General features: G+C 62.1%; 1 protein-coding gene across 1 annotated transcript in view; it reads right to left on the bottom strand.

Annotated features, from left to right (window-relative positions):
- ARHGAP26 (Rho GTPase activating protein 26) overlaps nucleotides 1–16482 on the bottom strand; it is a gene marked incomplete at its 5' end in the record, with an annotated part of 119577 nt that extends 103095 nt beyond the window's left edge. Inside the window, one exon of the mRNA XM_084268755.1 lies at nucleotides 16329–16482. Coding sequence (XP_084124881.1) covers nucleotides 16329–16482 — 154 coding nt within the window. The remainder of the gene's footprint in view (nucleotides 1–16328) is intronic.
- Nucleotides 16483–16904: the final 422 nt, after the last annotated feature.

Raw genomic sequence — 16904 nt, 5'->3', positions numbered from 1 at the left:
CCAAGGAGCCAGCTCACTGCTGGCTGAGGTCCCAGCCGAGCCTCACACCTCCAGGCACCCGGGCTCCCTCCAGACAGGGTTACTCCAGCCCACAGCAGCCCTGCTGCAAGGGACCACCTCGCGTTCCCGGTCTGTCCTCCCGGATCATCCCAGCATCCCTCCTCCTCCTCCTCAGCTATTGGGAGTTACATCTTCTTTCTGGGAAGCAGCCGCTTTACTGTGACGAGCCTGAAGTGGCTGGGACTTCACAGAGCCCCCTTCCAAAGGAATTTGGAACTGGTGAGCCAGGCCGTTTATGGAAGGAAGACATCCCGATTTCACAACCCTCCTCAGCACACAGCACTCCGGGCACAACGGGGGTGACCCGGGCCCCATGCTGGCGCCGCAGAGGGGCAGCCCCCACACTCAGACCTCCCCAGGGACATGTCACTGGGAGAGGGGGCAGCCCAGACCCAGCCAGACCCAGCCTGTCCCCACTTCAACCGGGACACGGAGCTTGGGCCACTTCGGGGAAGCCACTCGCACCGCGGCCACATCGGTAGCCGCTCTCTCCCCATCACTGGCTTGCAGCTCTTCCCCCAACATCACTCTTTGGCTGGACATCCCACCTCTGCACAACACCCCTGTCCCCCCTCTCTTTGCATTCAGCCAATAGAACATTTTTGGGCCTTCCCAGAGGTGAGGGGCACCAAAACCTGAGATGTGCAGACGGAGATGTACGGATGCGGCTGATGTACAGCAGGGAGCTTCTCCCTTAAATCCAAATGCATAAGGGGCTGAGAAGAGCCTGCAGCTCCTCCACCTGCGTGTTCTTCCTGGCTGGGAAATAACAACACATCACGATGAGGCATCATGAAGACAGATGTCCCTCCCTGCCCACCTGCCACCCACCCAGGAGCACAGCCCCTGGGCTTGGCAGCACGTGTGACCCATCAGGGCAGCCAGGGGAAGAGTTACACCTCGGGCTCAGGAACTGGGGGCTCTCCCTGGAGCTGACCTTGCAGCCAGCTCGCTATTTAAGCTGAAAAAAAGCAAAACCAGCTCTGGCTCAGCTGTGCTCTCAGGGGACCCGGGACAGGGGCAGGAGCAGCAGGACGCTGCGGGCAGTTCGAGTTCCAGCCAAACCTGGTGACAGGGTGCGAAGGGTTAATGCTGCTGCACAGGGGGAGAGCAAAGGATGCTGATGGGGCCAATTGCACGCTGCAAGGCAAGTTCCAGGGCTGTGTCGGACAGAGGTTGTGCTCACTCACAGCGGTATTTCTACACTTCCTGCAAAGAAAATTGCTTAATAGCCTATATTTAATGCTCAATCGGACAACAGGAACTGAGCCTCCTGCCCCTTCCTTCCCCCGCGGCAGGGAACAGCAGGCTCAGGCTGTGCGTCCCCCTCCAAGCCCCTGGAGAGGGGCAGGAGGGTCCCAGCACCCATCCCTCAAGGGATGAGATCTCCTCTTCCTCTGCCCAGATGTAGCCGTGGCACTGCCTGTCCCCTCCGCCCCACTGCCCCAGGCTGGGGACGTGACCGCTCCCCCAGACAACCCCAAGGACAGAATCCAACAGCTCTCCTCTCAAGGGTCTGAGAGGTCCTTAAACTTCTCCCAAAAAATGTGCATCTACCTCACAGTCCATCTTCTGGCTATTTTTTAAGAAAACACCTCCAGCCCTCTGTGCCACATGTGTGCCCGTGGGTGTGCCAAGGAGCCGGGAGCTGCCAGCTCCCCCACTGCCTCAGGCAGCACCCCAGCCCTGCCCACCCACTCGCTTCTTCCCCAGGATGGAGTCGGTCCCATTCCCGTGCCAGTGCCAAGACAGGCACTGCAGCACAGCTCAGCAATGCCACCTTACAGAGCACCGGCCCTGGTTGGGCACTTTAGGACACGTGCCCCACCTGGTTTGTGAGGGGACACACCAACCGAGGGGACACACCAACCGAGGGGACACACCAACCTTGGGCATGGCAGGAGAACACAATGGGTCCTGCCTCCCGAGGGCAACGCAGCTGAATCCCTGGGACTGGCACACGGCAGACCCTGCGGAAGCACAAGGTCTGACTGTCACCAGACACCCCCTGCCTGGGCTGTGCAGACAAACCACACACGCAGGGACAAGAACTGCTCAGCACGAGCAGTCACAGGGCAGCGCTCCGAGCAGAGAGCGCGGCACGGGCTCACTGCGTGCCCGGATCCCACCGTGTGCCGGGATGGTGCCCACACACAGACACCATTCCCAGCCCTCCCCAGCCCCCCCATCCAGCCACAGAGAACGAGGGGCACAGCCTGCTCAGTCACCCCAGCAGCACCTTCTCAGGCCACAGCACCCAGCAGCCCTGCAGCGCACAGGGACCAGCCGGGACAGCAGCCAGCCGGGTGGGTAATCTGGGGAGCAGCCACTCTAATCAGCAGCCAAAACAGCCGGATTATGCCCGAGGGTACTTAGAGAGCAGCAATATGGTGTCTGTCCCCACAGCCACCACACGGTGAGTCGGCGCTCCGGGCACAACACTGGAGCAAAGCCACTGTGGGGTCACACAGAGTCCCACCGTGCTCAGGGACACCCAGGGAAGGGGGTTTGGGAAAGGCCAGGACTGGGAGTGACCACCCAGATCCATCCCACAGATGGACACGAGCACCCTGCCACCCTGCTGAGGCTGGGATGCTGCCCACACCACAGCCCCACAGCTCACACAGGAGCCCAGCAACAAGCATCCTGAGCCATACAAAGCCACCAGCACAGAATTATATCTCCCCAAGGGACGCAGCCCATGCACTGCTGGGGTCAGCAGCAGGCAGCAGGGCAGCATCATTAAACACTTAATTTGTTCCAAGAGGTTTAAATCCTGCCTCTCTCTGCTTCCCAGAGGAGGTCAGCCAAAGCCCTGCTCCAGAGACACCGTGGTCCTCTGAACCCGGCACAATCCCCAAGCTGCTTTTGGACATAATTAGCAATGGTTTGTTTATTAAATAACTTCTCTGCTGGATGGTTGGAGTTAATCAGTGATTCAGTACAGGGCTGCAGCTGCTCATAGGTTCCTCTTCCAATTCACCCTTTGAGTAAATGCATCAACCCAGAGGAGCAGTGACTACCCCACCTCTGGCAGCATCTTCTGCCATCGTGTTTGCTCACAAAAGCCTGCAGAGAGGCAGCCCTGGCTCGGAAGGTGCCAGAGATCAAGGTCTAAGGGTGCCAAACCCAGCGGGAGGTGACCCCAAGGACCGGTGTAAGGGGTACAGCTGCTGCATTCACCCCACGCTGGACACACCCCAAGGCAGGGGCAGCATCACTGCCATCACCCCACAGCACCCAAGACCCCATTTTGGTGTCTTTGCCGCACACGCAACCTCCAGCCAAAACACCCTCGTCCCACCAGCACACACAGGAGGCCAAATCCCACCTCCCCAAACCCCAAAACCTCATTTACCACGTAAAGTTCACAAATACACAAACCACACTCCAAGGGGAAACACCCAACAGGCCTGGAAACACCAAATGATCTGTCCAAGGGAGCCCCGAGTCTGAGGAGCCGGGAGGTGCCCCGGCTTGTGCCCGGGCTGCCGCCGCACCACGGGGACACGCTGCTCCGCGGCCGGCCCCGGCATCGCCGTATGGCTCCCTCCACACGCCCAGCGTGGCTTCGTACGGCAAAGCGCTTGCCAGGGGCACAGAGAACCCATTGTGGGATGAATGGGACTATTGAGCGGGCTCAGCTAGCAGATCAGATTGGAGTAACAGGCTGCAGACAGGGATTATTCCCATAGTTTTTAAAGAGATAAAAGTTCTGTGGGTTGTGAAAAGCAAAGTTAGCCCTTGGAAGGGCTGTCCCCTTGCACAGCCAGGATCAGCCCCCTGGTGCGGAGCAGCCCAGCACCCCGCCCGTGCCACCCCCAAAGCAATAATGTCTGGAGTTAGCAAGGGAGCCTGGCCAGGCCAGGGTAACTCTGCCAAGCTTCCCCAGACTCCTGATGAAAGGTACTGAAGATCAAAGGGAAGCGAAGCAGGAGGGACCACTGGGTCTCCTGGAGAGACAGTTGGATTTCCCAGATGATGGAGGAGGGTTTGTGTCCCAGGGACAGGAGGTGACCCTTGCCCACAGCAGCCGAGGTCGCAGGCGTCTGCCCTTGGCGGCCCCTTTGAAGGGGATGGGGAGCAGCCGAGCTCCGGGAAGAGGATGGGTTACCAGCAGCCTCAGACTCTGCCTGCTCAGCACCGGGTAGGTCGTGCCAAGGGAGAAAGGGGACAGATTACAAACCAGCAAGCAAGGCAGCAGCACTGTGGGCTGTGTCTCCCTTCGGAGGGGAGGGGAGGAAGGGAAGGCAGCCCCTCTCCCCGCAGCGATCCCTCACAGCAGAGGCAAGAGCTGCGTGGGGCTGAAACACCTGGTCAGGGATGCATGAGGCATCCCAGGCTCCCACTTCCCATCCCATCACCTGCACCAGAAACAGTCCAAACCCACAGCACACGTTTGGGTATCCCCCACACAGCTGGTGGCAGCAGCATCCTGTGTGCTGGCACGGCAGAGCCCGGCGCGGCATCCTGCAGCGGGGGCTCGAGGCTCCAGCAGCGCAGGAGGAAAGGACCTTCTTCCTCTCCCTCACACCATCCACCCACACTTCTAGTCCCAGCACACACCTCCTGGCCCGAGGAAGCCTGTGGCCAACGGGAGCCCTCGCTGGCTGCCCCAGAGCCGTCCCTGACCACACTGGGCGCTTCAGCCCTGCCCTGAGCAGGGATTCCACTGCCCCTCACCATCCTTCCTGTTCCTCTGCTGAAGCGCTTGCCTATCACTTCCTATTACATCAAAGCCCAGACAGCAACTTCTGTGACTCACATCTTCATCTCACCCTGGCTCAGAAGATTGAGAAACCCAGTGGGGCAGAGGCCCAGCTCTGCCTGTCCCCTTCCCTGTGCCACTGGCAGCAGGGATGGGGTAACACAGCAGCCCTCACTACAGCCAAGGGTGGCACCCGAAGGGACCCTCACCTCAGTGCCAGGGACATGAGCACCCAAACCACACTGGGCTCCACAACCACTCCATCCCCCAGGAAAGGCCGATGCAGGGAAGCTCCTGCCCTGCCCTGTGTGGAAAGTTTTGACTATTTATTTCCCCTACTTGCCCGAACAAGATTCTTCAGAGTAATTGCTCTGAAACAAGGGCAAAGGAAAGTGAAAGGAAAGTAAAACAACCTGAGAAACGCAGGAGCGGGCTGCGAGCCACCTCCACCTCTGGTGAGGACACAGCAGGAGAACACAAAGCCCAGGAATGGGCCCTGGAAAGGCTTCCCCTTCCTGGAGACGCTGAGGAGAGACAGATGTCTGCAGCTGAGGGAAGCGCCATCCTAAAGCAGGTCCTTGCTCCCAGCAAGGAGCACTGGGGCAGAGCCCTCCAGCACCACTGGGAACCGCCACGAAACCCCCAGCATGGTCTTTAACAACAAGGGCCAGAGCCTGGGTACCAACACCACAGCAGGTGGCTTCCAAGCTCACCATCACGGTGTCAGGAACCAGCATGCCAGGCCACACAGCCGCCTTCCCAGCCACCAGCACTGCAGACAGACCCCCAAGTGCCTGGGATGGGGGGAAATCCTGGTGCTTTCCATGAACAAGGCAACATCCCAGTCCTCCCACAGCACCCACACTCTGCTGCCAGGGATGCTGGCAGGATGGTGCTGCACAGCCTGTTCACACCAGTTCACACAAGCATGGTCCAGGTGTGCAGGGGAGGTCAGCACCCTGGGGTGCCACCCCCCCTCTCCTGACATGGCCCTGAACACAACCTGCATGCTCAGCAGCAAAACAAATCGCACAGAGGTTTCTCTGCTCCTCCACCCAGCTCCCAGGGCTGGCACTCTTCCCTGGTGTTATTTTTGTTCACATCCTGGTGTTGTTTGATGGCAGAACCCCCGGCCCATCCCATCCCATCCCATCCCATCCCATCCCATCCCATCCCATCCCATCCCATCCCATCCCATCCCATCCAGCAATGCCTGAGCCGGCAGTTTGCTGGCCAGCAGGCAGGGGGATGGGATGAGCAAGGAGGGGGACTCAGGTGGGAGCAGACAGCATCTCCAAATGAAATCAAATGTAAATACTCACACCTGGAGGAGGGATGTGTCCAAAGAGCAAGCACAGCTCAAGTGCCTGGAAAACTTCAGTACTGGCATGGGAAATGACTGCCCCAGAGCAGCCAGCCCCAGGAGCAGAAAGCGTTCCAAGGAAGCAGGGGTGAAAACTGACTGTGGTGGGCAGGGTGAGGTGTTTGGGACAGGCAGGGCGGGGGGCTTGGGATGGCTGCTGCTGCACAGGGAGCGATGGAGTACCTGCAGAGAGCAGGCACCCCGCTGCCCTGCGTTGGCTCAGCTCGGAGCCTGGAACCATGAATGACATTCCCAATTCCTCCCAGACAACAAGGGCTCTGGGTATCACATTTCCCTGTGTCTGCAAGCTGCTCCACTCTCCCACCAGCACAGGGCAGGACGCACAAACACCCCCAGCCTTACACCTGTGAGTAAACTGCCTCTGACAGAAATGTCATGCTTTACTCACTGCGCCCCCTTTGCCTCCCCAGCCCCCTTGCTGGGGGAGCACGGGTGAGCCCACGACAGCATAACGTGCTCCCCGGTGAATCACACCTCCTCCTCCGAGCCCTCTCCATCCCTCTCCTCCAGACCCAGGAGCGGGTGGCCCGCAAGAAGGCAGCACATTGCCTTGCCCTGGCTGCCACAATAATTCATCGACTGGAGCCCAGAATCACATTTCATTAGAATAACACGCCCTGCCCAAGACAGCTAATCAATTTAGAGGACACTAATCCAGAAGAAATTTGCTCCTGACAGAGGCAATGACCATTAGCAGGGCAGAAGGCCGGGCGAGGGTCTCGCCAGGCAGAGGGGGGGGTCCCAGCACGGGGCAGGGGTGTCAGCAGAGCCCCCAGACCAGACTCGGCACGCGAGGAGGGAGCAGATTGCTGCAGGCACCAGCCACGCATCTGGATTAGCTTGTTACTAAATCTAATTAGTTAATAGTTGGCCCGGCAGGGAGCTGGCTCTGCTTCTCAAGGGGCGGGTGCTGAAGCATCAGGTCCCGCAGGGCACGATGGGTCTCACGGCCCCCCAGACCCCGGGCACAGAGGGGACCAGCACCCCATCCCCGCAGGCAGGACAGGAGTCCTCTGCAGTGCATCCCAACTGGGGTGTGGGGAACGAGCTGTCTGTGTTCCCCCTTGGCTGTGCAAGGGGACAGCACCCGGAGGGGACAGCACCCCAAGGGGATGGCGTGCCCACAGCCCAGGCAGGAAAGCAGGGTCAGCTCCCAGAGCCTCGAAAAGCCGTTCTGGAGCAGCCTGCTTCCTTCTCCTCCCAAGGAGGCTGCGGAAATCCTTTTGTCTCTGGTGTCCTTCCACCTCAGCTGTATGAACAGGAAGAAAAACCCCACCGTGCTCTCAGGAACATGGCAAGTGAGTCAATTTTTCCTGCTTTGGCTGGAAAATAAATAATAAATTGACATCTCAGCAGAGCCCAAGGAGGGAGACAGGGAGAGAGACGGGATGCACGGCCCAGGGCACATCACTGCCCTTAGCCTGGGCTTTCTCCCAGCCTTCGTGGCCACCAACACAGAGGGGACACAAACCAGGACTGCCCAACGCCCTGCCAGACCACCCTTGCCCAGATGCTCCCAGGAGGATCCTGCCCCCTGGGTTGGAAGGAGCAGAGGAGCCCCAGGCACCCAGGGGATCCCAGCGCTCCACTGGGGATGGAGCAGGGGCACAGCCTTCCCCCCAAACCCATCAGGAGCCAGGCAGGGGAGAGCCACCCAGCCGTTCTGCTCTGCCACGGGTTTTTTTTGTACAACATTGCTAAGCAACCAGCACTCGGCGAGGGCAGGATCCAGACAGACGCTGCTTCAGCTGGAAAGAGGGAATAGAACAGCAAAGGGATGCTCTACCCAGCAGCACGATTACACAGGCACACGCCAGCTTATTTTACAGGTCACTTGGCCCGTGCAGAGAGCCCTTCATGCTGCCCCCTGTGAGATACCGATGCGGGATGGAAGCGGCACAGGGGTGTGTGCACACACACGCAGCACGCCGGGCACTGCGGGGTGACAGTGGGGAAAGGTGGGCTGGGGTAACGTCCCCCCACATGCCACGTGAACCCTGCCACCTGCTCTGCCAGCCCCGCTGCGATACGGGCTTTGGGGTTAAAAAAATGGAAATAGGGAACTGGATGGCTCAGCTGGGCTGGTGCAGGGCACACAGCACTAAGTGGGCACCGTGACGCAGCCATGCCCCTTACCCCAGTGATGGGGTGCCATGGGGAGCACCACACCCCAACCACGGGACTAAACCACAGGGAAGGGCGAGGATGCAGCAGCCAGACCCTCCGCCAGCCCCTCGCCCCCACGCTGGCACAGGCAGCCCCGGCCCCCGCGCAGCACGGCGGCACCCGCCGCTCCACGTGCGGGAGCCAGATGGTCCGGAGGCTGGTTGTACTTCCCACCAACTCCAGCGAGAAACCGGCTTGGCATCACGGCACAGACATCCCATCCCCTTCCCCCGCTGCACCGCGGTCCCCGTGCCGTAGAGCATCCCACAGCCACTGGGGTACATCCAGCATCCCAGACACACCACGACCCCCGGGCCCCCATCAGCAGGTGGGAGCAGTGACAGAGCAGCACGACCCCAGCTCCCCCAGCCACGCTCGAGACCATCCTTGCCGTGAAGAGCCAGGGTGATGCCCTAACAAGCATGTCTCGCCCAGACCATGCATCCCACAGGCCCAGGGCCACCAGGCATTAGCAGGGAGGGATGAGGAGGAGCAGGTGGAAGAGCCTTCATGGCACAGGACAGCGAAGGGGAGCGCGCCAGGAAAACAGGGAAAGCAGCCTGGGCTCCGCCGGCCGCGGTGACAGCCGCTCGCGTGCCCGGGGGAGGAAGGAGGGATGATTCACGCCGCGCAGCCGAGAAGCGAACAAGCTGTGCAGGTTCTGGTATGAGCTCCCCCTCGCTCTGCCTCCCCTCTCCACCCACCGTGGTCACGCTACAGCTACTCATCACGCTGCATCCCAACCGGGGACTCGGGGTCTGCTTCAAACCAATGGATCTAAAAAAAAACCCCCACCCCAACGCAGTGACGGAGCCCTGGCAAAGCCCAGCGGAGCCCTGGCAAAGCCCCACTGCTGGCAGCACAGAAGGGCTGCACAAATACACCCCAAACCACAGCCACCCACCACAGCACAGGCAGGGGTTGCTTTGCCACGCCGCTGTCACAGTCCCTTGGACAGGATGGGGGCTACTGAAGCCCCTTTGCTGGGGTGGAGGGATGCAAACCCCCCCCCTCCTGAGAGAGAGAGTGGACAGTGGTCCCCCTCTGCCAGCTGGGGAGGGGGCTGGCAGCACCACGAGGGATGGCCCCACTCACCACAGGTGCCAGCCTGCAGGAAGTGCAGGGACACACGGCAGGGCCCCCCCGGCACTGCAGCCCCCCACCCTCCCCGCAGCAACCATGGGAACAGCATTCCCTTGCACACACTTTTCCACGTCACTTGAGGTGCCACCCCCAAAGCAGGGAAAGAGAAAAAGGAAAGGAAAACCAAAGCAGCCCCCTGCCCCCAGCCCATGGCCTGGCACACGCAGGTGACACCCCCACACAGCCCGTCCAGAGCAGAGGAATACACAGAGCCAGCACCCTTGGGGAAACAGCCTCTTGATCCTGCTCCATGCTGGAGGTACGAGCAGGACTGAGCAGGTACCCAGCTCCTGGTGCTGGAGGAACACCATGACATCCCACCTAGCCCCTGGGGAAGGTCCCTCCCAGCCCAGTCTCTACACCCCCCGTGGCCCTGGTCCATCTTCCTGATGCTCTGACCCCTCTCCCAGATGCCAGCACGCACATCCAGGCTACACAGGCTTTGAAGGCACAGCCAGTCCCAAGCCCTGGGCCTCAGGTCTGCTGCTGACTCCCTGCTGACCCAAAAGCATTGACTGGGGGTAACCCGACATCAGACACCCGGTCAGTGCTGGTGCCACATTGGGCAGTGGCACACGCAGGGCCAGGAGCTTCTCCAGACACCAGCACACCAGTGTGCTGGGACACAGGCTGGGTGCTCTGTGGCACCCTCCCAATTAAAGAGATCTGCCTGTTAACGAGCCTTCTGCCAGCATAATTTAAAAGACATAACCATGAGTGCACACTGCCCTGCACACCAAGCCCTCCTGCTCACCAGCTGCCCTCACCAGCACTGCCAAGGTTGGACCCAGCCCCAGCAGCTAGCATGGGACTCCAGGACCCATGCTGCTCAGGAGCTCAGCTCTTCCCATCAGTCCCCCAAAGCACCAACACCAGGGGGTCACAGCACCAGGGGACCCCCAGGGAGATGGGGGAGTGACGCCTGGGGATGCCATCACAAACCCACAGCACAGATCACAGCCATGGGCAGTGTGGGTGAATCACAGCAGCACCCCAGCAGAGACAAAGCCTGTCCCGTCCCGAGTTCTCCTTCCTACAGTCAGGCTGAGCCTCACAGGGCGAGTGTGCAGTTCTCTGGATGCACAACATCTCTCCTCAACCCAGGGTGGAGACCCCCACCACGAGAAGCAAAGAGCATCTCCTGAGCAGGGATGTTCCTGTTGCTCGTTTGCACCAGAGAGGAAGAGGAGGAGCTTTCAAGCTGTGCTGAAAATAAAGCAGGAGCATTACCATGTGTATCACCCCTCCTTTGAATACAGCACCAGGCGAGTTGTTAAATACCTGGCTGCACAAGCCACACAGGTCATGCAAAGGAGGCAGACGTCCTCTCTGCCTTCCTGTCTGGGCTGCAGCCACCCACACCCCCCCAGCACCGAGGGCTGCCCAACCACCCACTGAACACAACGCCAGGGGGTACCCCCTGACACAGGGGAGCCAGCGTCACCTTCACTGGGCAAATAAAGCAGGAATAAAATCAGAAACAACTCATCTTAGCAAGCAAACCCCAAAACCACAGGCTTTCCTCCCAGAGGGGCCCTGTGGTTTGCTCGCATGGTCAAGGCGGAGAGCCCACGGCAGCCGCACGGGGTGCCTGGCCATACCCCACTGCTGCTGGGCTGGGCCAGGGCAGAGACCTCCCCGAGCACGGGGTGAGCTCCTTGGGCAGAGCTGGGTCCCACCACCCGGGGAGGGACCCTGGCTCCAGCCCCAGGAAATCCTCCCGCCGCAAGGCAGCCGTTTCCTCTGCAACTGGGAGACAGGCGACCGGCAGCGCCGAGCACGGCCTGACTCACCTCGGCAGGCCTCACGCCCCATGGCTGCTCAGTGGCAGCGGCCAAGCACCATTTCTGATGCACAACGGGAGCAGAACCACAGGCGAGAGGCCTCAGCCGCCCGACACAGCGTTTGCTTTAATTCTGCAGCCTCCAGAGAGGAAAACGCTCCTTTGCCTCCAAGCCCAAGGCTGCGAGGGTACAGAGGTCTGCTGGCCAAGAGGCTCTCCCTGGCCCTCAGCGGCTGCACCAGCACAACCAAGGGCTGTTCCCAGCAAGGCGGGTCGGGTCATCACCACCTTCTTCAGGGACCAGAAGGGCCAAAGGATGAAAATAACCCAAGATGGACTTCAGGCCTTACTCCCCAGCGCTGGGGCTCAAGGCCCTGCCATGTCGACTGCACTGGGCTACGCGGCATCCCAAGGCACAGCTCTTCAGCCCTGGAAGGGCAAACACGGGTGTTCAGAGCACATGGCACCGTGTTTACCAGCCCATCAAGCCAGGCAGCTCTGCCCACCCAAGCCGGGGTCTCCCCCACACTGAGCATGTTGAACTGGGGGGCTGCTGAGCAGGCAGGGGAAGGCAGCAACAGCGGCAGAGTCAGCTGAAGGTACTGCCAGAGCCTCAGACGTCACCTCGCTGCCAGCCTAAGCCCTGCCTGTATCCAAAGGGATTCAACTGCTGAGGTGAAACACTGGCCAGAAGTTTCACTTTCGCTTCCAGGAGCCGTGGAGTCGGCACTGGGCATGGCACGCCCGCTCCCAGCCATGGGCACACACATTTCACTGAGGCTTTGTTTCGGGGAGAGGCTGCCAAGACCCAGACCCAAACCCGTGCTCGGGAGCATCACAGGGCACACGGTCAGCAAGCAGAGCCCGGCACGCTGTCAGCACTGCACAGAACCCCACAGCCCCCCACAGCCACTCCACTCTGCTTTTATAAGCTGGGCAGTTGCTGCAGGGAAGAACCCATCCCAGAAAAAAGCCCCGTGGCAGAATCCCTCCTGGCATCACCCACAGCGGCGGCACAGGCCACCCCCATGATCCTGGTGCTACTTGAGTGAACATGGATTGTCCCAGGTTGTTAAAATTACACGCTGCATGCAGGGCCCAGGGGGTCCTCCAGCAGCCCCCAGTGGAACACACCGGGCTGCAGACCCCAGCTGGGAGTGGGGGGCAATCCCCACCCGCTCACCACAGCCAGCATGGGTCATGCCAGTGGACAGCAGAGCCAGCGTGAGACCCACAAGCAGGAGCCACACACAATACCTGCCCTGAAAAGACAGTGGGACCAGATGAGCTGTCAGCTGCTGCAGGGCCCAGGTCCACCCTGGCATCATCCCTTCCCTGTACCCCTCTCCTGTCCTGCTGCTTCCTCACTGCCCAGCCACAGCTGGGAAAGCCCACATGAAGCCCCAAACCAGCCCGACTGCCCCTTTTGGGAGCACAGGCACCTCTGTGCCTTCCCACGGGAACCCCAGGCATGGTTCAGCCACAGTCCAGCCCTTGTGGGGAGGGGGCTGCAGAGCCCCCACCGGCCCCAGCCTGCCCTGCCACACAAATTGCAGCCTGCGACACGCGAGCGCCGAGGCGGCCGGGGCGTGGACGGGTTCAGTGGCTTCAAATTAGTGCTTGGGAGTTGGAGGAAGAAGCAAAACAAACAGCAGCAGAAACGTGGCAGGGCACCAGACTGCAGCGCCAGCACCCAAAGGAGACAACAGCCTGCAGCACCCAGAGGAGACCCCTCCGCAGCCTCACTGCTGTGGGGACACAGCGCCTGCCAGCACGGGGAGACCTGGGGGCTGCAGAGAGGAGGAGGAGGAGGAAGAGCGTGGGGGAGGCGATGGCAGCCAGCCGCCTGCACCCCCACATCCTCCATCACCACGAGCGCTGCTGTTTCCCGAAGCAAGCTGCAGAGCATCCCTGCATCACCAGCTGGGTGACTGGGCTCGCTACCCCCCTCCACCAACGCAGAGGGGCTGGGGGTGACACCAGCATCCTACCAGGACAAGCCACGGGCCGGGATGCACCTCCCTGCCTGCACCAGTTCAGTGGCTCCAGGGACACACAGAGGGGGTGCCCGGTACCAGCAGCCACCACGGCTCCTTCGCTGGAGAACGAGTTTCACAGCTCCAGGTTCATTATTTATGTCTGGCTCGAGGTCTCTGCATTTGCAAAACTTTGTGAATAATTGATGCGTGGTGTGCACGGGAGGCAGGGGGACACGCGCTGCGCTGGAAACCAGGTCACCCCTACCACAGCCAGGCAGCAAGGGGAGACAGCAGGGGCAGCCCCAGAGACTCGCTGGGGAGAAAACCCAACAGTGCTCCATAGGTATGTATAGAAACACACAGGTATGTATAGAAATACACACGGCAGAGATGCCCACAGCATCAGAGGATGTTTAGACCAGCTCCTCAGCAAACGAGGAGTGTTTTCACCCCTCTGAATTTATTCTTCTTTCAAATGAAGGAGAAAGCGCCACGAATCAGCCCCGTTCCTTTCCACACCTCCATGAAGGTGGCTGCAGAAGTAGCTCCTCTGATTCCAGAGAGACTTCCCCATGTGCCTTTGCATCACTGGCCCTGCACACCGATCCTGCATCGGCAGCACGGGGCTGCAAGGGACCAGGCAGGGCCCTGGGAAACAGCAGGGAGCTTCTGCCCAGAGCTGCGGAGGAGTCTTCCTCCCTCCTGCATCCCCACACCATTTCCCCTTCAAGCCGCCCCTCCACAGCAGAGTTACACTCCCCTTGTGCCCACCGTAAAGAGGATGTGAAACATTCAGCAGAGAACGCAAGAGGAAGGAAAACAAGAGAAGATATTGCCAAGTCTTCGAGTAACTCTGGTTGCGAGCTGCCTCACCACGCCGAGAGCCACGACACCCTCCGAGCCGCTCACTCCTGTGCCCCGAGCTGGGGCTCTTACTGCTCACGGGACCTGCCGGATGGGCCCCGCATCCCTGCGCCCTCCACGATGGCCAAGGAGCAGCAGTGAGAAGGCTGCCCGGCCCAGCCATGGAGGGATGAACTGCTTGGAGACGCCAGAGAAAGATAAAAGCCAGGTAAGCGAGCACATGGTCATTGCTGGGAACAGTCACCAGGTACCACCGGCACCGGCTGGTGAAACAGGAACAACACCCAGCAAGGGGCAGCACAGCAGCTCTCCACCCTCAGAGCATCTCCACTGGTGCCCAAGGGGGTCTGCAATGGCCTGTGTGACACAGCAAGGCCCATCACACGCCAGGGTAACACCAGTTCTGGCAGCTGGAGGAGTCGAGGCATCACGGCTCACCGGCAGCCGGTGAAGCAGCCACACGTGGGAGAAGCACGGTGCGGGCAACCATCACAGCCAAGGAGGGGATGCTCATCCCCGTGCACCCCCAAGCCGCCCCCCAAAGAGCCCTGCAGACCACCTCTGCAGGGAGCGTGCCGCCGCACGCACACGCAAGGCTGGGCATTAATTAACGCTCCAGCGAAACCCTCCTTCTTCATGCCTGGGCATCAGCAGAACACACCCCGGCCCCGCGCAGGAACTGAAGTCTAACCGGGAACGCATTCAATAGAGGCTGCAAAACAATCCAGCCATAAACGCTTCCTTATCTCCAGAGGCTGCTGAGCTTTGTTCCTGCCCTGGCGCGGGTGGCCTGGGACACTGGGGCCGTGCAGCACAGCCACGGCCGGCAGGAGAGGAGCCCCCCGGCAGCCACCCACACGCAGTGGGCTCAGCACCCCCAAAAACACCTTCCATCAGTGGGACCGGGGCAAGGGCACAGCCAGCCCCCTCCGCCAGCGCCTGCCAAGTCCCCGCTGAAGGTACACACTGGCTGCACCCAGAGACAACCCCTCGAGACCCACAGGGTCATTCCTAAAATGCATTTTCCATGAAAAACGAGGCTGTAAGATTTGTCCTGGGATAAAATGAACACTCCAGGCCGGGCACACGCTGCCTTCAGCTCAACAGGCAAACACACCCCAGGGAAAGACAGCTGAGACCCACCGAACCATAAATGCTGTCAGCTCGGGGGGGCTCTAACCCGAAACGAGAAGAATGGGTACAGTGGGGGGGTCCCTGTAATCCAGATGTGAGCGGCTGCTGCTCCGGTGCAGGGGAAGTGCACCCGTGGGGCTCAGTGTGAGACCGAGGGGATGGAGCAGGAGTCGGCACCTCAGCTGCAGCTCAGCCCCCCGGGACGGGACAGGGTGCTGGGATCAGCCAGAGCATCACACACCTGCCCCTGGGCTCCCCAGCAGCCCCGCCGCATCCCCAAGGCCAGGCTGGTGTCACAGGTGATGCCACGGGCAGCTCCACGACACGGGGGCTGCGGTCGTGCCCCGTCCTGTCCCGTCCCACAGCCCCACGGCGCTGAGCGGGGCAGGGCCGGCCGAGCCCCACCGGCAGCCGGTACGGGAGCCCCACCGGCCGGGGAAACCACCGGGGGTTCGCGGCAACGAAACTAAAAGGAAAAACAAACCCCCGAGCGACCCCGCGGGCGCGGAGCAGCCCACCCACCGCAGCGTCCCGGGCCGCAGCCCGCCCAGCCGGGGCAGCGGGCCGTGGGGAGGGCAGCGAGGGCAGCCGGGACGCTGCCGGTCACGGGCGAGGGTCCTCCCGGCCCCGGGGCTGCCGCCTGCGTGCGGCATCCCCCTCCCACCGGCGGTTGGCAGCGCTGCCCCCACCCACCCGGGGTTCTCCTACACAACCGCTCCCCCAAACGCGGCTGGGGAGACGGTACCGGCACGTCCAGCCCGGACACAGCCCGAGAAGGGGGCACCGGCCACGGCCGCCCGGAATAACGTGGGACCGGGGCACAACCGGGGGGGCCACCGCGCCCTGCTCCGCACCCCCGCAGGACCCAACGCCCGACGGCCGGGCGGGGCGGGCCCGGGCACGTCCCGACACACGGGTGGGAGCAGGTGGCCAGTTAGCGACGGCCCGGGACCGGGCGGGCAGGGCGCGGGATGCGCAACGAGGGGCCGGGCGGGACGGCGGGCGCAGCGCAGCGCAGCGGGCCGGGCAGGCGGCACCGGGCCGGCCCCGGGGGCCCGGGCGGAGGGCGCGGGGTCCCGGCGGGGCCTCCCCCGGCCCCTCACTTACTCTTAAGGGCGGCGACGAGCGACTTCCCGTCCTTGATGAGCTCCTTGATGAACTTGTTGGTCTTCTCCAGCTCGGCCTCGTGGGAGCGGAGCCGCTCCCGGAACTGGGGGCTGTCCAGGCAGCACTCGCTGAACTCCAGCGCCGGCAGCCCCATGCTGCGCGCCCCGGCCGCCGCGGGACCGGGCTGGAACGACCCAAAACCACGGAACCGGGCGGCTGGGAGAAGCCGGAGCGCGGGCCCGCCTCGCCGGGGAGCTGGCGCCGCCGCGGGCGCGCCCCGGGAGCGGCCGAGCCGAGCGGAGCCGTGCCGGGCGGAGCGGAGCGGAGCGGTGCCGAGGCGAGCGGAGCGCGGCCGGGCGGAGGGGGGCCGGGCGGGCGGAGCGCTCAGGCGCGGCGGGAGGGGGCGGAGCTGCCGCCGTTCGAAGGCCGCCGCCCCCGCGCCGCGCCCCGCCCCCCGGCGCGCGGCCGCAAGCCAATGGCAGGTCCCGGCTTGCACTCTGCCGCTGAGGCCACGCCCACGCCGCCAGACGAACCAATCGGTGGCGGCGCCCGCGGGGGAGGAGCCCGGTCCCGGCC

Source organism: Gallinula chloropus (assembly GCF_964237585.1).
Source record: "Gallinula chloropus genome assembly, chromosome: 10".
Lineage (NCBI taxonomy): Eukaryota > Metazoa > Chordata > Aves > Gruiformes > Rallidae > Gallinula > Gallinula chloropus.
Note: the sequence above shows the minus strand (reverse complement) of the source record. Positions and strands in the feature narration are given on the sequence as shown.